Here is a 26340-nt window from a genome sequence, read left to right as displayed (position 1 = left end):
CCTACTGGTTTGGGTGAATGTGAGGGAGCGCGAGGAGTGCTGAAGACTTTACATACCGGGAGAAGAGTGTTGAATATTCTCACTCATTCTCTTCTCAATAAACACTAAAAAACAATATTAATTATAATTCTGTAATCATTGTAATTAATTATTATTTTAATGTATGTAAGTAATATAAAATATAGGTTACACTTTATTTTAAGGTGTCCATGTTACAGTGAGTAATATTAATTAGGCTACTTACGGTTAGGGCTAGGATACGGTTTGGCTTCGGGTAACTTGCATGTGATTATGCATATTTTATTGTTAATATAGTAATAACATGTGTATCAAGGACACCTTCAAATAAAGTGTTAGGCCTACCAAATATAATATAATTACCTAAATATAATTTTGTGTTCTCTACAGGTTTATAAAGTACATGATTAAAGAGGAGCAAGGCGTGGAAATTGGATTGAGAGGCTAACAATACCAAATACAAGACAAAAAGATAAACAATGTTATACACAAGAGATGTTGAACATGTTTGTAGTGTCAAAAATGGATTTACTGTACTGAATGAAACTCATATTATTTATTTTTTTTTTTTGTATTTTTTTTTGCTTTTCAAAAAAATAAAAATATTTTTTTAGCTTGATAGACCAATAGTATGATTTATATCTGTCGAATATTTGGTAAATAAACAAAATTTAAAATGTATGTGATTTACAAAATCAGGACTGTTTATTTCCACTAGTTGAACTGTGGACTGTTCACTTGAGGAACTGAACAAACAGTTCTGGAATGTATGCATGGAACAGACAACGCTTGCTTCTTAATGTTATCCATTAAACCTGACTTAAGAACACTGCTGACATCACAATTTTTGGGAGTTAGTTAAAAAAAGGAATTTAACGGTTCAGATTTCGGCATCCTGAAATGATTTAATGCAGTACAGTATATATATATATATATATATATATGCATACATACATGTGTGTGTGTGTGTGTGTGAGTGTGTGTGTGTGTGGCTTAATAGTTTTACGCTGTACTATTCACAATACTTTTATGGGGTAAATAAATACATATAATAATTTAAAAAAATTCTCATGGATATTTATATTGTTTTTATTTCTGTGACCTTATTAAGACCTTATTAAATCCTTAATCCTAAAACTACTTTACTAAGCATTAATAAGCAGTAATTGGAGTATATTAAGGCAAAAATCATAATTAATAGATAGTTAATAGTGAGAATTGGACTCTAATCTAAAGTGTGACCAGAATCATTTATGTAGTTATCTATTATTTATTTATCTATTATAGAACCCTTTCATATCTATCTTTGTATTATTAACTTGTGGAGGTGATATAGGATTTAGAAAGTAATGGAGAGAGTTATTTGTACAATAATGTAATTAGACTGTTGAAGATATAACTGGTAACTAGCAATTAATTACTTTTTTAGAGTAACTTACCCAACACTGGTGCTGACTTATGTGAAGATGATTTTTGTGTGTGTGCGTGCACGTGCATATGTGCATCTGTATGAATTCACAACACAGCTCACCTGTAGTCTTAGCAGAATCCTGCTGGGAGCAGAGTGGCCTCCTGTTAAGCAGGAAGATAAGTGTCTGGCGTCTCTTGAGCGCCGTGAGCGATTACAGTCACTGCATTATTTAGCTTGAGTTACATGTGTGCCATGAACCCCACACTTCCCCCAAAAAATATGCGGCTCCATTTGCTCTCATTAAAAATGTATGCCGTTTGTGGGGAAAAACACACTCCCCTGACTGAGAGCTGATATTTTTGCATATGTAACTTGAGCTGCGTGTATGAAGCCAGGCACTAAGCATACATTTTCATCTCATGTTATAGCATATCAGTCCTCAACATAGCTACACGGCAGAGAAAAGGTTTTTAAAATATCTTTGAGGATCTGCTTTCGTCATGGCATATGAACTGTCTGTTTGTTAATATCACAGTGTGACACCAATTGAGATGACAAAGGACTTAATAGAAAATGCAAATTTGCTGAATTTGTGTGGACCCTCAGGCCATCCAAGATAGATGAGTTTGTTTCTTCATCAGAACAGATCTGGAGAAATTTAGCATTACACTCCTCGCCCATGGATCCTCTGCAGTGAATGGGTGCCATTAGAATTAGAGTCCAAACAGCTGATAAAAACACATAAGTAATCCACACCACGTCCAGTCCATCAATTAATGTCTTGTGAAGTGAAACACTGTAAGAAAGCAATTCATCATAAAGGCATGACACTGTTGCTTTCGGCTTAAATACATGTCCTCTATCTACAATATTGCTTTCTCCGGTGGAATAAGTCATCTTGTCTCAATCAGGAGAGGAATGTGCACAGACCAAGCCCTGTTTACAGTTCCAACACAGTTCTAAACAAACATGTCTGTGGACTTTGATGTGAGAGAGCCATAGGGGATGGACAGGAAGCAGTATTATGTTTCTTACAAACAAGCATCTTTTCATTTTCCAAGACATTAACTGATGCATTGGAGTCATGAGGATAACTCGTGGATTAATGCGATGTTTTCCTCCGCGGTTTGAACTCTCATTAGGATGGCACCCATTCACTGCGGGTGACTCATTGGTAGCAAGTGATGTAATGCTAAATTTCTCCAAGTCTGTTCCTTTGAAAGAACAAATTTATCTACGTCTAGGATGACCTGAGGGCTAATACAAATTCAGCAAATTGGAATTTTTCTTATACATGAAATAAAATAAAATGCAATTTTATTTAAAAAGTCTCTCATAATCCTGATGATATGGGTACCATGTTTCAAATGATCTGTGAAGACCTGTTTTTTTTCATATAATTATCTGTTTGTTATCATTGTGCCTGACACCAATTACACATGCACGACACTGAATCTCAGACTGTTTCCCTTTGCCTCAGGCCACTTTGATAGTAGTTTTTTTTTTTTTTTTTACATTATTAGCTGAGAAGCGCTATTCCAGCTTATGCTGCTCATCAAACATTTCTGTGAAGTTTCCTCGGGCTCTGAACCCCAGAAGAGACTCTGTCAGTGTGTGTTCATTTGAAGAACTTCATACGAGAGCTGCAGCACTGTGCAAATTCAAAGTCACTGCATTTATGAATGATTTCCAAACATTTCCTTAGGTACGGGGAACCATTTATGAATGGTTATGAATGGGAACATCTTACTTTCATGTAAGTCACATCAAATGACCATTGCAATTGAAACTAAATGGGAAGTGTTGACAGAGAAATTTCATTATCTCATACAGCTTTTCATTAATTAACTAGGATTGTAATAAAAATTATGATTATTGTAATGCTGCCATGCATGTGCCTTATGTTATGATCTAAGCCTATTGGCAACCAGTGGGACTGTAGTGTGAGATCATCTAATTAATGTAACAGTGGCACTGTCCTAATCTTGGTTAATGCTTCCCTGGCGCTTCCACAGGTGTTGAGGATTTACGATGGCTTGTGGGAGGGTGAGACAGAGTCCAACAGAGGTGGCATTGGACACCAAGACTGCATTGTTCACTGCTTTTCTGGCAGACAAAGCACACTTCGTTTTGTAATCAGAGCTCAAGTGCTACAGTATGTGGTAAGTTTTTTCTTAGGATAACAGCAATGCTTTTGGCAAGGATCGAAGATTTCTTTCTCTATCGCTTGCACATTTTATTTTTTATTGATACCTGGAGGAAACCTGAGTCAAGGCACTGAGAAATAGATCAGAGTGCAGATCTGATGCTGATGCCATGGGTTTTCAAAGAATAAAGGCTGAATTTAGGAGTCTAATAAATGGTATGTCTCCCATGTGAATGTGGGATGTTGGGGAAAACAGTTTGAGCCAGTAGGGAGATAAATGCAGAGAAGAAAAAAAGTCGCAACTGAGAGAGAATTGTAAATAATGAAATTGTATCTTCAAAAAAAAAAATAAATAATAATAATAATAATAATAAATCACAAAATCCCTGCTGAAAAAAGAAAAACATCTTAAACTGTTTTGCTGGTCTTATAATGTGGTCAGGCTGGTCTGTAATGTGGAGAGGTTTTGGGGACCAAAACTGTGGAGCAGACTTGACCTAATTTCATTTAAATTATTTAAAACACTAAAATGTTCTTAGCAGGTATTTGCAAAATCAATTTCATTATTAACATTAGAATGCAAGACTAATATTCAGTAAACTGCATAGACAACATGGAAGAGTCAGCTGGGTATAGTGCGTTTCTTAAGGACAGTTGTCTTGTCGCAACAATATTTCCCGCGCCTCATTTTACAGATGTACTCTAACTTTATTGCTACTTCCATCCAGGGAGAGGCTGTTAAGTTTAAGTTTTCACAGAAGAGAGTTGTTTGTCACAAGCAGAACGTCAGCACAGATGCGCACCTGACCTCAAACACGTGTCGCTTGACGCTTACATTTATTTGCTCTCTCATTTCATGAGTGGATCATGTTGAAATCTCATTTAAATGTTATTACTGCATTATAATGGTCATCTTGACGTCATGATGACACAGTGGAGAGGAGGAGAAGAGAGGAGAAGCATCGTGCATGTGTAGGCTATACGCGAAAGTGTTGGTCCACTAGCAGATTTCCACGTGAGCAGCATCTTCTGATGTCCGAGAGGGTTAAGAGCGCGGGCGGCGTGCTCGCTCCTACAGCATTACATCACTCAGCGGTCCCGAGGTGCGAACCGAGCACTAGGTGGCATCCTAGATGAGTAGCCTACGGATCCGCGTCTCTCTTCAGTCGAGACATCCAGTCAGCGGCGGCGGGTGTCTCAGGGAACAGTCCCGCGCTCGCTCCCAAACACAATGCGCAGGTGACAAGAAGCGGCTTCCAGGAGTTCGTCTCTGACCCGTGCCGGCTCAAGGACTAGATCAGCGCTGACTTCGCCGTCCGCAACGTCGCAGGAAGATGCTCGGCCTCACCCCACAAGTCCATGGCTAAATCATTAGGGGTACTCTGGAGAAACAGGTGTCGGGGAAGTGACGTCACGAGCCTCGGAAACCGGAGGTGTGCGCTTCGGAGAGCAAGATGGCAGCGAAATCCGACGGTCGGGGGGTCGTCACCGGTTTCGCCCAGCTGCACAACCTGGACGAGACGGTGGGGAGCTGCGAGGACGACCCGCGGCAGGGCAGCTCCTTCCACATCTGCCACTGCTGCAACACCTCGTCGTGCTACTGGGGCTGCCGGAGCGCCTGTCTGCGTTACCTCCTGGGCAAGGGGAGAGACGCCAGGCTGCCACTTCATGTCCGGCGGCCACCTTACGAGAAGCGCCTGTGGCTGGACTGCCTGTGGATCGTCCTCGCGCTCCTCGTCTTCTTCTGGGACGTGGGGACTGACTTGTGGCTCGCGCTCGACTACTACGTCAAGCAGGACTACCTCTGGTTCGGACTCACACTGTTCTTCGTGCTGGTGCCGTCGGTGCTGGTCCAGATCCTGAGCTTCAGGTGGTTCGTGCAGGATTACACGGGTGGCGGCTTGGGCTCCGTGGAGGGTCTCAGCTGCAGCCTGGGCCCAGGGGTGCACGGCAGGGCCAGATGCTGTCGCTTGTCCGTGTGGATCTGGCAGACGCTCATACACATCCTTCAGATGGGACAAGTGTGGAGGTAAGCGTCCCGTAGCCCGGTGTAACCCGTGCAGAGCAGAGCGGATGCGAGTCTCGCTCTAAGCGCGCGCGTTCCGTGGCATCAGTGCGCGCTGAAAGTACAGTGCGTTACTGAGGTGAGTCTCACAGTGCATCTGAGGATTCATTCTGAGAGCGCTGGCGAGACGGGCATCAGGTTTCTCAGGCTCCCCGTGCGTCCCTCAGGAACGACATCCCTCCTTCCTGCGCTCGATATCATTGACACAATTTGACACAATTCTTGATCTTTCGCTCTTTATCATCACAGGTGCAGTGCGTTTTAACGCAGTCAGAACAGTGTGTGCTCTTTCAAGTGAGGAATAGTTGTGACGCGTGCGGGGAATATCGTCCGTGACATATAGTACTTAAAGTCTGATCCACTAGAAATGATGCGACAGTTTTTTTTTCTTTCTGCAGTAGACAGACGCAGTGGCCGCATTCACGTCTGTGTGGAGGCGTTTAGCCGGACGATTTAGACTGATTTCGATTCCATTTATTATTCATGTCTGCTCGTGTTCGTGTTTTCTTTTCTTTACACGATGTGATTATTGCTTAAAGATGAGTGTCTCTGTCACCAGCGGCTCACAGTTGTCATGATGTCATCGCTTTGAAGGTGCTACAGCATCTCACGCGAGCGCGCGCTCTCTATCTACGCGTGTGTACAAAATAATTTCCTTCTCATCTTTCATATAGTAACAGTGCGGCCGTCTGAATGCATTTACCAAAATAAATGTAGTTAAGTATTTCTTAAAAGTCAAATTAAACGCCAGGTTTGTATATTACGATACGTTAAACAATACTCTGCACTGTCTAAGGTTTTAAGTTGATTTATAGTTGATAAATATGTATTGTAATATTTATTCTACAGCAGGCTACGAAGGTCTAGGGATAACTGAGATCTAGAACTGACCCCGTCGAATCCTGGCGCTGATTTCCTGCCGTTGCTATGCAACCAGATACGAGTTAAAAGCTTTTCTTCTCACGCGTCCGTTTAGAAAATTAAGAATATTTGAATATTCAGGCGAACAACACCCGAGTTTCTGACACTGCTGAGATTTGGGAAGTGTGCAACCGGTGGATCCTGAACTGTCCCAATGCCACAGGAGCAAGTGTCAGATTCATAAAGGAAAAAATAAATAAATGCAGAGAACAGTGAAATGTGCAGCTATATTTTTTTAAATGTATTTATTTATTTATTATAGTGCTAACGGTACCAGGACATCTATTCATTGCGATTAACATCTACTTTTTTATCATATAGGTCAAAGTATTACCCAATTCAAATGTCAAGAATTATGATCTTCAGTATACTCAATACCAATATTTGTATAAGCTACAGCTAAAGTGAAAAGGCCATGTTTAGCTATCTGGATGAAAGTTTTTTGCTGTATTTATTTATTAATTTTAATATCAGGTGGGTCTTTAAAGATGTGACTGAGCAATCCTAGTAACACAAAACAGTTACTGCTTCATTGTGCAATGAATGCAAGACCTAAATATAATGGAAAGGCAGTTTAATGTTGAATGCTCAGAGGTGTATCATCTTAAAAAAAGAGCAGCCTAGCTTTAAAGTGCTGGTGGAAATGGGTTAGAAGTTAACATCAAAGAAATCTCTTTTGGCTCCCTTTATGACTGTTTGAGTAAGTAATCGTATTTAGATGTATACTTAGACATACATTGAACTACTTTTGTACCTGTGTGCATATTCATATTTTAATGCTACTTTTATTGCATCTGTCAATTCTTATTGATTTCTACCAAGAAAATTCTGAGGCCACACTGACTTCACCTTTCAAACCGAACCAATGATGTTCACACCAAGTCACACAAAACACAATTTGTGAAAACACACAAAAAATCTGTCTTTGCAGAAGCTCCTGAATGTTGGGCAGATCCTTTTGCCAAAAACTTTAGAAATTGTGCATTATAAGAAAGTGCATGAGACATTTCTCAATTGGTTGTTTATTTATTTATTCATGCTTGGCACGAGAGCCTGATGATGTCTTTGTTGGCTTGAGTAAATAGTCTGACGCGGCAGCTCCACTGCCAAGACCTCGAGCCTTTCTCAATCGTCTTGACTTGAGAGTTAGTCAGTGCAAGCGTCTTGAAAGATAAATGAAGAATTATGGTCAATTAAGCAGCCTAGGGCTGTTTAGTTAGGGGAACTTTGTGAAAACGAGTACAGCTCAGAATTTTTACTCCCAGCACGATGCCATGTATCTCTACCGTTTAATTTGTAAAATTCAAAATCACTTTATATCTTTTTTGAAATAAATATATCACAAATTACCATGTCCATAAAAGCACAACTGTTTCCAACTCTGATAATAATAAGAAATGTTTCCTAAGCAGCAGATCTGCATATTAGAATGATTTCTAAAGGAATTAATTGACACTGGAGACTGGAGTAATGATGCTGAAAATCCAGCTTTGCCATCCCAGAATTACATTACGTTTGAAAGTATATAAAAAAAAATTATGATAATATTTCACAATATTACTGCTATTCTATCAAATAAGTGCAGCCTTGGTGAGACTTAGAGACTTATTTTAAAAATATACAAAAAAATTTACTGACCCCAAATTTTTATTTTTTTATTTTTTTTGCAGCATGTTTATAGTCTTTAAAGATAGATTCAATTAATATAATAAATGAAGAATGATTTTAGAGCATGAGAAAAAAATAACATATTTATAGTTTGTTGTTGATGAAGATCTACTTGAGCTTTACAAAAATGCCTGGGCAATACTTTAATCCACTCCTTCCCTTCTGTTTTAAGGCACTTCCTCTGTCTCATTAATTTTATGGTGCTGTCTGTGTAAAATCATTGCTTTGCTGCTCTGTCCTCCCCATCCACTAGTTAAAGTCATAATATGCACTTTCCTTTTCTCTCCCTCGCTGCCTGTTTTCCCTTTTACATAAATCTCGACTTGACCTCCATTTCTGTCAAGGAAACTGGAGCATCTGTCGGCCTTCCCATTATTGGAGATTTCCCCCCCTTAGAGCAGCAGCCCTCCCTCCATACCCCATCACCTCTAGGATGCTCACCGTCCCCGTTCTCTCCCGTTTGCCCTCTCAGTGTCAGACCTCTTACAGGGATCAGGTATATAGTCAGCTACTATACAGTAGATATTAGATGTTTGAGACTGAGGGCTTGGAATGGCAGTTTAAATTGGGTTTAAAGTGCACCGACAACTTGTCTTGAGGAAATATCACACAGTAAATGACAAGAAAGCTATTCATTAAAACACAAGGGTCAAAGGCATGACACTCATTTTTGTCTCTGCTCTTTAAATGAATAATACATTGATACAATAATCCATGTATTATTCACAACACTAATCCAAAGAGTAGATTTCTAATACATGCATTAAACTGAATTACAAAGCGTTTTTTCCTCTTCTTTATCGTGGACAAGCATTCTGTCATTGACCCACAAACACTCAAAACAGATACAAATAACCTGGTTTCTAGTGCTGGGTAGTAAAAAGGGGTGCCTATTCTTTTTAAGCACCTCTTAAGATGCCGCTTTATTGTCCAACTTCCTCCTCATGAGCTTTGTATGAGTTAACAGCCTCACAGTTTAGCGAGTACTGAAGAGCCAGCAGCGAGTATGGGCTAATCAATGCGTTACACTGCTGACATGTCTTCAGATGTGCTTACAGTAAACACTACTCGGCTGTTATTCACAGCGACCTTGCAAGCATTGTAGAACACTCTCAGTGAGAGTCTGGGCATCCTCAAAGACCAGCCACACTCCATGAATTCATTTACACACTTAAACACAGGCTAGCTAGAATATGCAATCGTTTCATGTAGATCTGCTGTGGAGTTTGCATGCGTATGTGTGTGATATAGGTAAGCAAGTGTGTGTGATAAATTGTCACAGCTTGTGTTAAGGACAGTGGGGTGGAGAGACTGACATGATGCAGTCATGCTGGAATCAGTCCAGCTGACAAAAGCCAAATGCACAATGTAATGTTATGACTAATTGGTGAGTGTTTGGCTTGTTAGCGTGTTGGTGTGAAGACCACTGGGTAATTTATGTGTGTTTCTGTCATCTTGGCAGTAAATTGTAATGACTAATTTGTGAGTGTGTTAACAGATTGGACCACAGAGTGCTATGAATAATCTGAATGTGTTTGATCACACCAGCTGGGTTTACGATTATGATCTTGACCTACAGTATGTAGAATAGAGTATTTATTTGTGTGTGTTTTTAAATGTATACTACTGTTCCTCAACCAGTGCTTTCTGTCTTCTTGTGTTTAGCTTGTAGGGCTGTGCTCGATGTATTGATATGACACTGTATCGTCATAATGTGCACAGTAGTGGACCTTACTTAATTTGAATACAAGAACGGTGTTTTAAACAGAGTAGAAAAGTACATTATTTACAGAAGATGAAAATTTTAGTGCAACTTTTGATGTATTTTGTATGTTTATTGGTAAATGTTGTGGCAGAACTTTAAATTGACTCACAGATCTTTTGCTTGAAAATTATGTCTTCATCTTGCTACTCGCATATCCCCTAAAATTTGTGACACTTATAAAAAAAAAATGCTGCTTAAACTAATATACCATATTATTTTAAATCAATGCAAAATCAATTATTATATTTATAGATAGATTATTTTATAGATTTTACACACACACACACACACACACACACATATATAAAGTAAATGCATTAGTAGTTAAAGAAGATTTCTATTTCAAATAAGTGCTGTTTTTTTTACTTTCTATTAATCAAAGAATCCTGAAAAAAAAAATCAGTTTCCATAAAAATATTACAACATTGAGAATAAGAAGAAATCTTTCTTAAAGCAGAAAAATCAGCATATTATAATGATTATTGAAGGATCATGTGACACTGAAGACTGGAGTAATGCTGCTAAAAATTTTAGCTTTGAATCAAAAGAACAAATTCAAAATTTTTAATATATTAAAAAAGAAAACAGTTCATTTAAATGTATTTTGATACAATACACTAAACAATATTATTGTGAAATTATTTTGATTTTAATACATGCAGACTGGCACACACTTCTTAAAAAAAGTATTTTTTAATATTGATATAAATGAACTTTCTTTCAAATAGTTTGCTACTTTAAAGCTTAAATGTTGTTTTTCTCTCTGTGTGTAACTGGCAGTCAGTGGTAGCATCTATCTCTTATCTTATCACTCAATGTGTATGTGATGACAGACGGATGAGTCCCCTGAGGCCTGAGAAAAGAGAGACAACCATCAGCTTGTGCGCCCACCAGTCAGCCATTAACCATTAGCCATCACACACTGACCCACAGCTGCCCCTCCACACACAGACACACACACACTCACACACACAGGCGTACACGTACAGGTATATGTAGACAGTTTTCATCAATGGGCCAAATGTTTGGGAATCCACGATCCAGAAATAAAACCTTGAGGTTCCAGTAGCAAAAAGATCATCAGAAATTCTGTTTCTTCAACACAGCTTTCATCCGCTTATGTAACTATTCGCACTATACTTATAAGAGTCAGTGGAACAGAGGACGGTTTAGGACTGTCCTAACAGTCACCAGCTTATAAACATAAATCTGCTCATTCGCTGTGAGATTGTTAAAATTAGAACATGCAAAGCAAGATTGAACTGTGAGCGGCTTACAACAGTATTAAATCGTATAGACGGCTGAGAGCGAGCAGTTTTACATGTTCTACAAGCATTTGCCATTAAATCAGAAAGGAAAAAAAATATTAAATATTTTCATAGCAATCCTGTTATTCAGAGAATCACATCTATGACTGCTGGTATTTCTTCATTATGGAAAAAAACAAAACAAAGAAAGACCTCACTCTCTTTGTGACCTGTCTGAGACGAGTGTCTGTAAAATGCACTTGATGGAGTGTGTTAAATGCTGATTTATTTAGCCATGATGAAAGAGTGCTATTTATACAGCCAGGAAGAAAGAAGCTCTGATTATAATTCAGATGAGAAGGAGTCTGCTGCAGGCTGTCAGCATAAAACGAGCAGTTGTGTTATTGCAGGATTTGTAACAGATTTCTGTCTAAATCTGAGCTTGAAACCTGCTGTGGAGAAGTCTTGATCCAGAGCAGTCACCTTTGACCTCAGGGCTGTGTCGATATGGGCTGGTTGTGGTTGCATGCATCATGCAAAAAAAAATAAATAGATCTTTAAAATCCACATGCTGATGTGCTTTTTAAGATCAATACTGATGGTTTTGTCTTTTTTTGCTCTACCAATGAAAATAGTGGAAGCCTCGAGAAGTAATCATTGCAGTAGTGGTGTTTCATTCCTAAATAAGTCATTGTTTTAAACAAATCGTTTAAGTAAACAATTCAATGACTGTCACCACTAGCGGCATAAAGTCACCAATGAAGTTCCTACCAGTAATGCACAGACAATAGTGATCACTGTTTCTTTTCTCGCTATGCACTTTTTGTTCAACAATAGAATGCAGGAGACTGGAAACCCAAGCTCATGTTAACTTTGCTCACTTTAGTTCAACTTTAATTTGTATCACGTGAAAAACAATATTGTATCTCTTCGGAATCTGGATTAGATTGCATAATTATAAATTTCAGATGTATCATATGATTCATTATTTTTCTAAAGAAGACGCTGCAGAGTGTGACGCCATGTTATGCCATTGCAGTGTCTATTTCACTTAGTCAAAGTCTATCGTTTCTGTGGTTTCAACAGTTTCTACAGTAAGACACTTTTGAAAATACTCGACTAAGATTATATATATATATTAGGGGTGTAACGATACGGGTATTCGTATTGAACCGTTCGGTACGAGGCTTACGGTTCGTTGGACTAATTAATTATATTTGGCCAATGCGTACAAGACAGTGAACTGCATTTGAAGCTACTTTATCCAGCTAGATATAGAACAAATGTAGATTTACATTATACTATACATGAGAGCTAGTCCGTCTGCGTTTTATACAAGACATCATCGTTTCACAAAATATACGGATAGATAAAGTTAGCTGAATGGATGCATACCTGTTTATCAGAATGCAAGCGAGTTCGGCATCTCTGTGTAGTTTCAGCTTGTCACGAAACTCTATCTTGGAAATGCAGCTCCAATATTTACCCGTGTCTTGTTTCTTATCTTGTCCCAAAACCATCTCGGGTCATTTATTTCACCCGTGCGTTTGCGCTTCACAGAACGTGCAGGCGAAGCATAATCATGATCCATAACTAAGTATAAATACGAATATAAACAATATAAATATAAAATATCAAGGCTAGCTACTACTTTTTCTTCTTCGTCTCGTCTTTGCTTCTGTTCACCTTTGTATTTGGCGGTTCCGCAGGAAGTTAGATAAACTAGAGGGGTCAAAGTTTATATGACGCCATAGACGTGCAACGGAAGGCCGTGTCTTCTAATTAAACTATAATTTTCTCCGGATTTGAAAGTTCGTGGAAACAGTCGGGATAATGTAAGTACACAACTAAAAAATATATATAACATAGATATAGTGATTTCTGCTATTTTTAAAGCAGGAAAATTACATATTGCGCCTTTAAGAGCTTTGACTTTTGAGTGGCCTCATATCACTGAAAGCTACTGAATCAAGAGACCTATGTTTGAAATGCTCTCCTTCCCCCTGCAAATGGGGTGGACTAACCCTTTTTTGATAGCGCATTACATCTGGACAGTTCCCCTCAGAAGCAATGCCCCCCTGCTAAAACTGACCTAGTTTTAATGGAGAGCATTGCAGTGACCATTCAAGCTGATAGTGCTTAAATGCAATGCCCTCCAACCATACTCACTGCTCTCCACTCATGTGTATTAACTCATGCCAGAAGCGTCCACTTCCTTTCTTTCTTTTCTTGCCCAGATCTCACTGGATCACACAATTTATTTTCTAGTGCATCTCTTTTGAGCTGTGTTTTTCTTACACTCTGTGCATGTGTTGGGGGAGATTTTTTTGTTGTTGTTGGATGTAATCTCACACATTCCCAGATGTTGACATAATGCAGCAGCCAAGGCTGTCAGAGGAAGTCCTCATGCACCAGTGTGACAAGATTTCATTCAATCCTTATATGAATAGTAATACTTTATAAGGATAGTTCACCCCAAAAAAGAAAGGTCTGTCATCATTTACTCAATGTTGTATGACCTTTTTCTTCTGTGGAACAGAAAATGAGAATGTCTGAGCTTCTTTTTTTCCTTAAAATGGAAATAAGTGTGGCTGTGTCAAGCTTCAAAAATGGACAAATAAGTAAATCAATCAAATAAAAGCGTATTCTTGTCTCATTAAGCCTTATGATGTATTTGTAGGGGGAACAGACTTAAAAATTAAGGAGTTGTTCATTTTATTGACAGATGACAGTCACTATTAACATGCAGCTTTAAATATTTTCTTTTTGTTCAAGTGAAATAAGAACATTTCATACAGGTCCAAATGTGAAATAAAAATAAATTAAAGCTAAATAGAAATCATTTAAAAATAAGCACTAATAAAACTGAAATGAAACTGAAAAAATACTAAAATAGCACTGTACACTGTAGCATAATTATCATTTTTGGGTGAACTTTATGTAATAATCTTCATAAAATCTCAGTTTCACTCCACTTCTCACACTATACTGATTAAAAATCACTCCTGAGAGTGAAGATTACCATCAGGAGACTATTTACTTAACCTTAATACTTGCTGCTATGACACCTCCTCCGCTTCCTCCACCTCCTCTTTCTTTCTCCCGTTTTGTTTTCCTGTCAAACGAGCATGCAGACGCTTACACCTACAAACTCTCATCCCGTGTTTTATTCCTCACTGCCTTCACTCTCCCCCTCCCTGTGCTTGTTTCTAGCGGGTGCTGTGAGGCGATGACAGTTGTATTAGCAGTCGATTGTGAGGTCACTCTCACTCAGCTCCACCGAGACACAGCGGTACAGCAGAGGAGAGAAGCAGAAACAAGAGAGAAAGATATCCAACAACAGACAGCTGAGTTTCCTCATTGCTTGCATTGTTTTTCATGACTTCCTGTCGACCAGATTTAGCACACAGATCATTTCATTTGATAATTGGGTCAGTGACGACAATATCATTGTTTTTTTTCCCTGCTGATGAATTCATTCAAAAATTCTATGACAAGCAGGTTTTAAATTTCTGAAATAAAATTAATTATTGGAGGACAAGAAAATGTCAGGATCCCGATATCTTAAAAAAAAATCCTCATTAAAAGCATGACATTTTAAAAAAATTCTTGAAACAAACTTTTCTACTGGGAATAATTATAAAACAGGAAATGATGTCATTGAGAGAGCCTTGCAGCAGTCCATCTTGATCCTGTGTGTGTTCATTAATTTTTTTCAGTTTAATGTTTAGTTTTAGCTAATGTTTTAGTAGTTTTGTTGTATGTTTTTGTCATTTTTATTCCTTATGTAAGGAAATTATGCTGTAACCTTACTTTTTTTTTATCTGACCTGGGTTTTTGTTGGTCAGTGAATATATTCATGGAGAAATACTATATAATAATTGTCCATCCAGCATCGAGATTTTCAATTCAAATATGAAAGGGATCCAGCTTCCGGCTCTAATTCAACATTTATTTTAATGAACTGAAAGTGCAGATGGAGATACACAGTATTAGACCAGTCCCTTGCTGCAAGCTATTTCATAAAACAATGAGGACAAAATCAGCTGTGACGAAGTCCCCACCGTGAATGACAGTTGTGGTAGATGAACATCTGGGAGGTCTCCTGGCATATCTTTTGGGAATCCTGTAACTGCACACAAATACAACATTTTTGGCTGAAGAAACAGCATGAAAATGAGATTCCAATCCAAGAAGACTGACCTGTCTGTGCTGCCCCATGTATGGAAAGCTGTGTCAGGGATTCCCCTCATCACTAACACAGGCCTCTACTCAACGTGACTCACATCGAGGTGCCAATCACAGCATCAGAGACAGCGAGGCACCCAGAGCTCCCGACAGAGGAGGATACAGTCTGTTAATCCTACACTATGAATAGACTGATGAGAAGCCTCCTTTGGGAATGCTGGATGCTATGGGGAAATACTTTGGGCCTGAGTTTATGGGCTGTTGAATGTTTGCAATACATGTTGAACAGATGGTGTAGTTTGGTTGACAGTGGGGCACTTCGTCCTAGTTGAGAATAGAAATTCCCACAAGATCGGTAAAAACTGCTGTACCCAATTCACAATGCCTCTTTGATGGGTGCATTCACATCCTTATGACCTTAATACGTATAGCTAACGTGATGTTTTCCTCCTTGACAGGTTGGACATCATTGTGCACACATGTGTTATACCAGAGGCATCATGCACCAGTTTTACTGGGGCAGTTCTGGATCAATTGGTGCTCTAGTTCAGATAAGACATGAACACCAAAATAATAATATGCATTTTTGTTAAAAAAAAAAAAATTCAACATAATATTGTATAATGAATATTACAATATTTTGAATTAGATTTTTTTTAATATTTTTACTTTATTTCATTGATATTTATACACAAATGAAAATGTCTGTATAGTTTTTTTTTTAATTAACTTTAGCTTGTTTGGTTTTAGTTCAATTCATTAGTAACCTATTATGCAAAATTCACTTTTAAATGTTGATTGAACATAATTGTGTGTTGTGTGTACACAACCACCCTATTATGATAAAAATCCACAAGCTCTTGCTTTTTAATCCCCATGAATCTCAAGCAGAGTCTCAGAACAAGCTGTTCACAAAGTGTGATGTCACATTTTACAGGCCCCACCCACAACTGTTGACAGACATTACCTTATTAGCAGAGACCACGCCCTGAGTGAGCCGCAAACAATCCGTCATGTCTATCTTCACACTGGAGTATTTAAAAACAGCATTCAAGCAAGAATAATAGTTGCCCTTTAACATTATCAATAGTAACATATTTCCTATCAGACACTTACACATACACTTAATATTCACATAAAGGTTGGACCTGATTAGACATGCAAATGGATGCATTCTACTATACTTTATAATATGTAACTTAAACTCTCAGGAGACACGTTGACCTCTCAGTCTGAATGGGTATGAGGTGTGTACTGTACGTGCTCCACCTCTGCACTAAGAAGAGAGAGAAAAAGGCATGAAATCACCTTCTCCCACCGGGAATATTCTGGAACTGTGCTCATCACGGTTACTGTACTTTGACTATGAGGCTGTGGAAGGCTGTTTGTATGGCCCCAGGCTGTGCGGGGATCTGCTGCATCTCTTAAAACATCACACTCTGCACTCTAATGGAGACATACAGCGAGATTGAGAAGGAAAGGGAGGGAAAAATGGGGAGAGGAGAGAAACGGGGAGTTGACTGTAATGGAACTGAATTAAATTGAGGGCAATACAAAATGAAACTGAGTTACAGTAAACTGAATCAAGGCATAAAACATGCACAAGCAACGAAGAGAAAATGAAGAAACTGTTTATTTTCCTCTCTTAATCATCCACTGTTTCTCTGTCATCAAAAGTTACTCACTAGAGTGGATTACAAAGCAACATCAGGATGTCTAGTAAAACATGGTGAATCTGTGGTAAAGCTGAATGAAATCAGCACGGCATCCGCCAAAACAAACTGGTCATTTGTCTATGTCGTGTCGCATTTTTTGTCAATTGTCTTTAACAATTTCAATTCAAAAACATCACAATGATCCACAAGTAACCCCACATGATCCATCCAGCCTGAAAGGAGTGAAATTATTTCCTTATGAAATGAATTACCTTGTGAAGTCAATAAACTCAGGAAATCCCACAAAACAGATGCAATGCCGCACACAAAACCATAAAACTGATCTGGAGAAGAAATCTTCAAAGAGAGCAAACGACACCGATCTCCTTGATCATTTGAGACCCCCTCCCCTCCCTGCCTCTGACACTCACTCTTCTCCCCTAAAAGCAAGAATATCCATAAGCCCTGCTATATCTTGTGAATATGTTGCTTTTTCCACTTCATGTTTGGTATCATTTTAAAGGTCTCTTGTGTGATTGGTAAAATTGTCTCAATTTCACAGTAGTCACTTGAATTATTGAAATATTTTAAACTTTTGCAGAATTGTGTTCTGCTGAGGAAGGTGTGTGTCCCACTCTAGGGTCTGTGAGAATGTTTTCCTAATCTGGCCAGGTGCAATCCTGGGGTCAGAGAACCTACAATTGATTTGAAGAGATATGTGCATGTAGGTTAGTTAAGTTTGTTCTTTAAAAACACATGATTACTTTGCTGTTAGTGTTTTTTGAGATACTTAGATAAAAGGTTTTTGATGCCATGCATTTTAGACAGTGTGTCTTTTGTTAAATTAGAATAACTGTTACATGTGTGACTATGTTAAATTTGTTTGTCTCCTGCGTGGAACACTGTATAGTTAAGAGTGAACCATGTACAGAAGCATAGAATTGACATACGGCTACAATGTGATTCAAATTGCATTATCTTTTCTAAATTGGATTCTTATTTGAATTGGCATGATACAGTTTTACCTGACAAATAATACATTTTTATATTTGATTTATTTTGATCTCTTCTGAAATAATTTTCATGTGTAGTGGTATTTCCGCAAATCTGCGTTCAGGAAAAAAATCATACTTCAGCACCAATGGGTGAACCATGGGGAACACTTAAGGTGCTTCAGATTTCTGACTGTCGCTGACTTAACATGGTGTAGCTCTCGTGGTTATAGGAAGAAATACATTTTTGTTATGACCACACAGGGTGTAAGGTATTATAACCACTCTGCATCCTCGGAGTAAATTCGTAACTGACAAGTTTGTGTCTATGGGTTCACTATCATCTAAGAGTGGTGCGATACCTGGTCTCTAATGAACGAATAATTGATAGTATGGGATCTAAATTAATTTTAAAAAATCTATATATGTGATCAGCTTTTGATTAGAAATATTGGCTAAATTTAACGATCATGTGAAATTGGAGTCAGATTGTACACGGAGCTAGACTAAAATTTAAACTAAATCCTGATAAATTCAGAAGGACAAGTAAAAGACTGAAAAAAGCATTATACCTTTGACCAGGCCACTGGATTCTGCTTTTGATTCTTACAAGTCTATTATTTAACATCAATGTGAAGAGAAAAGCTGTTTTATTTTAAAGAAACAAATCCATCAAGGCGTTTTTACTTAACACTGTCTCTTCTGACCAAAAATACCAGCCCATAATCCATAATAACACTTCCACTAATGATCCCGTTGTCCTCTCACTTCAAAATCCATCAACATATGTGTTATTCATTTGTAAACGGTGCTTGATCTGTTTATATTTCTCTCCTGATTCAGATCAGACAACTTTTTTTCACTGAAGAAAGCAATAATTTGGATAGAAGACTCTGGTTTGCAGTTGAAAACATCTTAATGATGGATCGTTTTCCTACAAACAGAGCTTTTTGCTGATATTAATTGATCTAGTTTAGTTGTGTGGATTACTTGTGGATTATTGTGGTGTTTTTGTCAGATGTTTTTATGATGGCACCCATTCACTACAGAGGATCTATTGTTGAGTGAGTGACGTAATGCTACATTTCTCCAGATCTGTGCTTGTGAAGAAACAAACGCATCTTGGATGGCCTAAGGTTTGATTCATTTTTGGGTGAACTATTTCTTTTAATGTAATCTTTAGCAAATCTCATAATGAATATCCATCCAATATCATTCTGTTCCATTTTCTAATTTAGCCATGCTTTTGTACTTAATACTTGAACAAACATGCTTGTGTCCAACTGTTAACAGCTAACAATGTAACACTGAGCCTTGTCAGTTTATGCAAGCATCTGTGATGAGGATCTCTCTCTCACTGTCTCTCTTGTCTGTTTCTCTCCCTTTGTTGCTGCTTTAAACCCCCTCACACAAATGCACATCATATGGGAATGAATTTACTGATATACACACCAAATACAGACCACGGACCAAAAAACAGACTACTGAGACTATGGCTACGTCTACATTAAAGGGATAGTGCACCAAAAAAAAGAAAATTCTGTTAAACCCTCACGTCATTCCAAACCTGTAAGACCTTTGTTGATCTTCAGACCACAAATGTTCGATTAATCATCCAGCCCTACTTCTGGGTTAGTCTCTGCCACCATTCATGAGAGAATTTACAGAACAAAATTATTAATGGCTGCACACTGTTTACATGCATCGTGGTACTCTCGTGAATGGCAGCGGAGACTGACCCAAATGAAATTTGTTGAACAAAGCCATTATTTTTGTTTTCTTTGCGTACAAAATGTATTCATGCAGCTTCATAAAATTAAGGACATGAGGTTGAGTAATCAATGAGAAAATCTTTGGGTGAACTATTCCTTTACCTTTAATCTGAATACATTTGAGTCTTTTTTTTTCTGTGTTTTTACCTTCGGTTAACACCAAAACTTTGATCAGGAAAAAAAAAATTAAAGGGTTAGTTCGCCCCAAAATGAAAATTATGTCATTAATAACTCACCCTTATGCTGTTCCAAACATGTAAGGCCTCCTTTTATCTTCGGAACACGAGTTTAAGATATTTTAGATTTAGTCCGAGAGCTCTCAGTCCCTCCATTGAAGCTGTGTGTATGGTATGCTGTCCATGTCCAGAAAGGTAAGAAAAACATCATCAAAGTAGTCCATGTGACATCAGAGGGTCCGTTGGAATTTTTTGAAGGATCGAAAATACATTTTGGTCCAAAAATAGCAAAAACGACGACTTTATTCAGCATTGTCTTCTCTTCCGTGTATGTTGTGTGAGAAGAGTTCAAATCAAAGCAGTCTGGATATCCGGTTCGCGAACGAATCATTCAGTTCACCAAATCGAACTGAATCGTTTTAAACGGTTCGCATCTCTAATACGCATTAATCCACAAATGACTTAAGATGTTAACTTCTTTTTATGTGGCTGACACTCTCTCTGAGTTCAAACAAACCAATATCCCGGAGTAATTAATGTTCTCAAACAGTACATTGACTGAACTGCTGTGATGAACACCGAGCCGAGCCAGATAACGAACAAAAGACTGATTCGCTCACGAGTGAAGAACCGGTTGCATCTGTTTTCAGATCACCAGTAGTTCTTTCGGACAGATCGATTCAATAAACCGGTTGAAGAAAACGGTTCACCAGTTATTTTGCGCTCGACGTAATGGCGTCATTGGCGATGATTGCCTTTGATTCAAGCCTTCGGTTTACCCGCACCCATAACACTAGCACAGAATCAGTTCAGAATCAATCACCAAAATAATCAGTTCAGTTCAGACGCTCTGTGTGTCGGTCTGCTTCACGCTGAATCACACATGTGCAGTATCATCAGCTCCTCTGTTCACGAATCGGACGCGTCTGACAGAAACGGTTCTTGACTCATGAACGAGTCAATGTTTTGTTCGTTATCTGGCTCAGCTCAGTGTTCATCTTCAGTTCTCTCTTCACAGCAGTTCAGTCAATGTACTGTTTGAGAACATGAATTACTCCGGGATATTGGTTTGTTTGAACTCAGAGGGAGTGTCAGCCACATTAAAAAAGTTAACAGCTTAAGTCATTTGTGGATTAATGCGCATAAGAGATGCGAACCGTTTAAAACGATTCAGTTCGATTTGGTTGAACTGAATTATTCGTTCGCGAACCGGATATCCAGACTGCTTTGATTTGAACTCTTTCTCACACAGACACGGAAGAGAAGACAATGCTGAATAAAGTCGTCGTTTTTGCTATTTTTGGACCAAAATGTATTTTCGATGCTTCAAAAAATTCTAACCGACCCTCTGATGTCACATGGCCTACTTTGATGATGTTTTTCTTACCTTTCTGGACATGGACAGTATACCGTACACACAGCTTCAATGGAGGGACTGAGAGCTCTCGGACTAAATCTAAAATATCTTAAACTGTGTTCCGAAGATAAAAGGAGGCCTTACATGTTTGGAACAGCATAAGGGTGAGTTATTAATGACATAATTTTCATTTTTGGGCGAACTAACCCTTTAAGTTTCTCATATGTATGGCATTCTCTGTAGCTCTGAGTTGTCCCCCATCTCCCCTGCTCCAGAAAGGTCCCCATCCAGGTGTCCAGCAGAGATACCCCTCAGAAAGTGTTTGAGGGTGATTTTTTTAGGGATGAGTGCTTACGTGAGTACGTGGACTGTATTTTCTGCCCACTGTTGGCGTCAGCGACTTTTTTCCTGCTCAAAGCTGAGGCACTTGTTTTCCTAGACTTGTCTTCTTCAATTTGTTCTCAATGTGTCACTCTGACGGTTTTATTTATTTATTTATTTTCCTGTAGAATACTTCAGGGACTTGTCTATTCACCAGAATGTGCAGAGCTTGAAGCAAGTTAGGAACGATAGCAGTCTAACGTTTCCATCGAGGATCTCTTTATTTGAGAAAAGTGAGGAAAACCTCCCAGTCAAGGCTGTGACTCACTCAGCGTCTCTGGAGTGATAACACATCCGGATTTAATAAAAATTAGGATAATTATATTTTCTGATCAATCCAGGCTCACTGAGGGTGTGTGTGTGTGTGTGTGTGTGTGTGTGAGGGGCAATTTGACTGCATAAGAAGCCTGATTTGATTGGCATTTGAGGTTTTAGTAGTTTGTTAATAATGTTCTTTCCCTCACATATCTGCCCTAGTTTCTCTCTTTGTTCATCCATTCTCTTCTACACTCCACTGTGTTCTCTATAAAAAATGAGGCTGTGAATCGATTGAAGATTGTAATCAAATTAATTGTGATATTTCAGTTAATTATTCTAATTAACAATACATAGGAATATTTGCTGAGAAAAGACCTCACACAAAGAAAAAAACATTCTATTATTCCCGGCAGATCAGTAAAGCATTTAATAGACAAAAAGTTGCTTTGTTTTATTTCCCTTTCATTGTACATAAGTTTTTCACCTGTGTACAGCATGCAGCATATAAATCAGTTCGTTGTGTTTGAGGTTGACTGTGAGGCTGCTCACATGCATGGACATTTATAGGGTTAGGGTTACTATTCTACTATACTATTCAGTCTGCTTCTGTTGCACTCTGTCTAGCTGTTTTTCAACATAAGAATACATCACATGTCCTGTTTATTAGCCAGGTGCATTTAGCCCTTTTTCTGTTACTTAGGAAAAGTGGATTTATTTTTGCTGTCGCATAACTCTTTCAGCAATAATGCAGAAACTTCTTAAGCTTCATGCAAAAGCAACACATTTTGGTGTATTTATCACTTCTATTTATGTACAGTCAGTAAATATAACTGTATCTATTTTAAGTTCAAAGCTACAGTTTGGTTTTGCTTGTAGATTTATTTTAATGTAAATGTGATTCACCTCGTAAATTAGATTTTATAATGAGTAACTCTGAAATAATTCACAGCCAGTGATAACTTTTATAATTTATGGCTGTGATTAAAAGAAATTCTCAGTGTATTAACCTAGAAAAAAAAAACCTTTTTCACTAGAGCCACAGCCGTTATGCAGCAGAAACTCTGTCAGTGTCAAAGCACAAAGGGAGCCTGCCACACTGCTGTTTTGCTGCCATGTGTGCAATGTGGGCTTATTGTGGATTTAAAGAGCATTGCATAACCAAAGGAATGAAATCAATAGTGGGTTTTTAGCATGGGACATGTACCTATATATTATTATGGCTGCACACTTTTTAATATTTATTTTTAAATTAAACTAAATTTATTCAAAGCGACTTACAGTGCATTCAGGCTATCAATTTTTACCTATCATATATACACTCACCTAAAGGATTATTAGGAACACCTGTTCAATTTCTCATTAATGCAATTATCTAATCAACCAATCACAAGTCAGTTCCTTCAATGCATTTAGGGGTGTGGTCCTGGTCAAGACAATCTCCTGAACTCCAAACTGAATGTCAGAATGGGAAAGAAAGGTGATTTAAGCAATTTTGAGTACGGCATGTTGTTGGTGCCAGACGGACCGGTCTGAGTATTTCACAATCTGCTCAATTACTGGGATTTCCACACACAACCATTTCTAGGGTTTACAAAGAATGGTGTGAAAAGGGAAAAACATCCAGTATGCGGCAGTCCTGTGGGCGAAAATGCCTTGTTGATGCTAGAGGTCAGAGGAGAATGGGCCGACAGATTCAAGCTGATAGAAGAGCAACTTACCACTCGTTACAACTGAGCTATGCAGCAAAGCATTTGTGAAGCCACAACACACACAACCTTGAGGCAGATGGGCTACAACAGCAGAAGACCCCACTCATCTCCACTACAAATAGGAAAGTTGAAGACTGGAAAAATGTTGCCTGGTCTGATGAGTCTCGATTTCTGTTTAGACATTCAGATGGTAGAGTCAGAATTTGGTGTAAACAGAATGAGAACATGGATCCATCATGTCTTGTTACCACTGTGCAGGCTGCTGGTGGTGGTGGTGTAATGGTGTGGGGGATGTTTTCTTGGCACACTTTAGGCCCTTTAGTGCCAATTGGGCATCATTTAAATGCCACGGCCTACCTGAGCATTGTTTCTGACCATGTCCATCCCTTTATGACCACCATGTACCCATCCTCTGATGGCTACTTCCAGCAGGATAAATGCACCATGTCACAAAGCTCGAATCATTTCAGATTGGTTTCTTTAACATGACAATGAGTTCACTGTACTAAAATAGCCCCACAGTCACCAGATCTCAACCCAACAGAGCATCTTTGGGATGTGGTGGAGCGGGAGCTTCGTGCCCTGGATGTGCATCCCACAAATCTCCATCAACTGCAAGATGCGATCCTATCAATATGGGCCAATATTTCTAAAGAATGCTTTCAGCACCTTGTTGAATCAATGCCACGTAGAATTAAGGCAGTTCTGATGGCGGAAGGGGGTCAAACACAGTATAGTATGGGTTCTAATAATCTTAGTACTGTATATATATATATATATATAATATAATATGAATACCCACCCACTTGAGTCGGTCTGACCCCAGAATGACCCAACTTGTTTCCAAGCCAGACACACAATGGCGTAAACACCAAACTGTGTTAAATAGACCCAGACAGATATGTATTTGTTTGTGTAGTGAAGTGAAATTGGCTGTCAATGCACGTTTGGATAGGCACACATACATACTCCGACGCAAAGCTGCCATTGTGACTCACTGTGAATCATAGGCCACCATGTAGGTGGACAAGCCAGCAGGAAATTATAATGTAATCCACCTCAAAATAGTGGGAGGCGGCCTACTACCTGCAGTATATATATACACACAATGTGATGATGTGTTAAAGACCTTTTCCTGCTGCCTCTGGGATCCTTTTTTGGGGGAGCAAGCAAAAATCCTCTGTGTATATTTGTATGAACACCTGACCCGTAACGTCTGTGTTCCAGCATTAGTAAGTGTTTCTGATATAATACATCTGTCTGTGTGACTCACACAGGGTAACACTGAGATGGCCAGTCTGTGTGAGTGGAATCATAATGTTTTGACAGGGAGCGTGTTTGGCGCACGCTCACTTCTTTTATGCTGGAACAGAGCGTGGTTGACTAATGGAATTGGACGTGGGTGATTGATGATCCAGAAGGCTTTGTCACCGCTGTTTACTTGACCTTTTCCTCCTTCTCTCTTCTGTTTCTGTTTCTCTCTTTCCTCTTATCTGTATTGATGTTCATTAAACTGTGTTTTCTAGTCACTATAGCCATTCAGCCTATAACCCCTATTTCTTCTTATTCTATGTCTTTTCCTTTCTCTCATTATTTGTTCCTTTCTAACTGTCTCATTTGCTTTGTCTTCGTAACTCCAGGATTTTTTTTTACACCTGTGTTAAAGACCCAATTAAATCAATTTTTATGCCTTTCAAGTGTTTTAGTTTTATGCTGATCTGTATGCTAATGCAACTAATGATATTTACCAATATACTAATTAAAAATGTTCAATGTCTGTAATGGCTTATCCTGCACTACACAAATTACCAGTACCTGCACTACTGACTAGCAGCTAGCAGGTAACAAATCATGTTCATGACTGTGCTAAAGGCACCCGAACGTCCAGTTTCAGCAGGGGAAAAGTCACCACAGGAAAGAAAATTGCACTTACGGGTGATGAAATATTTGTTTTTGTTCGCTTTTTGGTCATGCAATCACAGGTGGTCAAAACCTGTTGATAGTTGGGAAACAAATATATGAGATAAAATCATATTTGCTAAAGCAACCATGCCATTTTAGCTGAATTCTGAAGTCTTTGTGCTCTTCTTTTGTGACGTGTGTTCACAGGACTCTACATCACAAGTGCAATGCTGTACCGGGTTTACCTCATTAGAAAAGCCATAGATATGGAGCTGGTTATATGATGCAAATGCCAAAATGTGTCAGTTTACAAAACATGCACTATGGTAAAAGTCTCTCGAGGTCAAAACATATATTGTACAAGGAACCATGGAAAAATAAGTCCTAAAAACAACAAAGGATCCTGCTAGTGCTCATAGATATAGAGTTAAAGGGAATCCACTGTGTTCATGTCTATTTCTGGAGGTATCCATCTCTGTCTCTGTGAGTGTCTATAAATATCTATTGTAAATATCTCTGTCTGTATGAGTGTTGAACACTGAAGGATCTTTTTATGAATTAAATGAAAACTCCACGAGTCCTTGAAACTCAGTCATTCAGAGGTGTGTGTTTGTGTATGTGTGTGTGTGTGTGAGAGAGGAGAGAGACAGAGAGAGTTTAGAGCGCTTGTATGTCTGAATGTGTCACATTAGCTGTGAGATACTGTCAG

At 38.6% G+C, this 26340-nt stretch overlaps 1 protein-coding gene across 2 annotated transcripts in view; it reads left to right on the top strand.

Moving 5' to 3' along the window:
• The first annotated feature begins 3974 nt into the window (after positions 1 to 3974).
• The window catches only part of LOC113037752 (XK-related protein 6-like), a 50328-nt gene continuing 27962 nt past the window's right edge, over positions 3975 to 26340 (top strand). The window contains exon 1 of one of the 2 annotated variants that reach the window (XM_026195102.1): positions 3975 to 5604. In XM_026195102.1, coding sequence (XP_026050887.1) covers positions 5030 to 5604 — 575 coding nt within the window. In that variant the 5' untranslated portion in view covers positions 3975 to 5029. The remainder of the gene's footprint in view (positions 5605 to 26340) is intronic. The other variant, XR_003274668.1, reaches the window with a different exon arrangement.

This window comes from Carassius auratus, chromosome 20 (assembly GCF_003368295.1).
Source record: "Carassius auratus strain Wakin chromosome 20, ASM336829v1, whole genome shotgun sequence".
NCBI classification, from domain to species: Eukaryota; Metazoa; Chordata; class Actinopteri; order Cypriniformes; family Cyprinidae; genus Carassius; species Carassius auratus.
The sequence above is the reverse complement of the archived record's forward strand: the minus strand, read 5'-3'. Positions and strand labels throughout refer to the sequence as shown.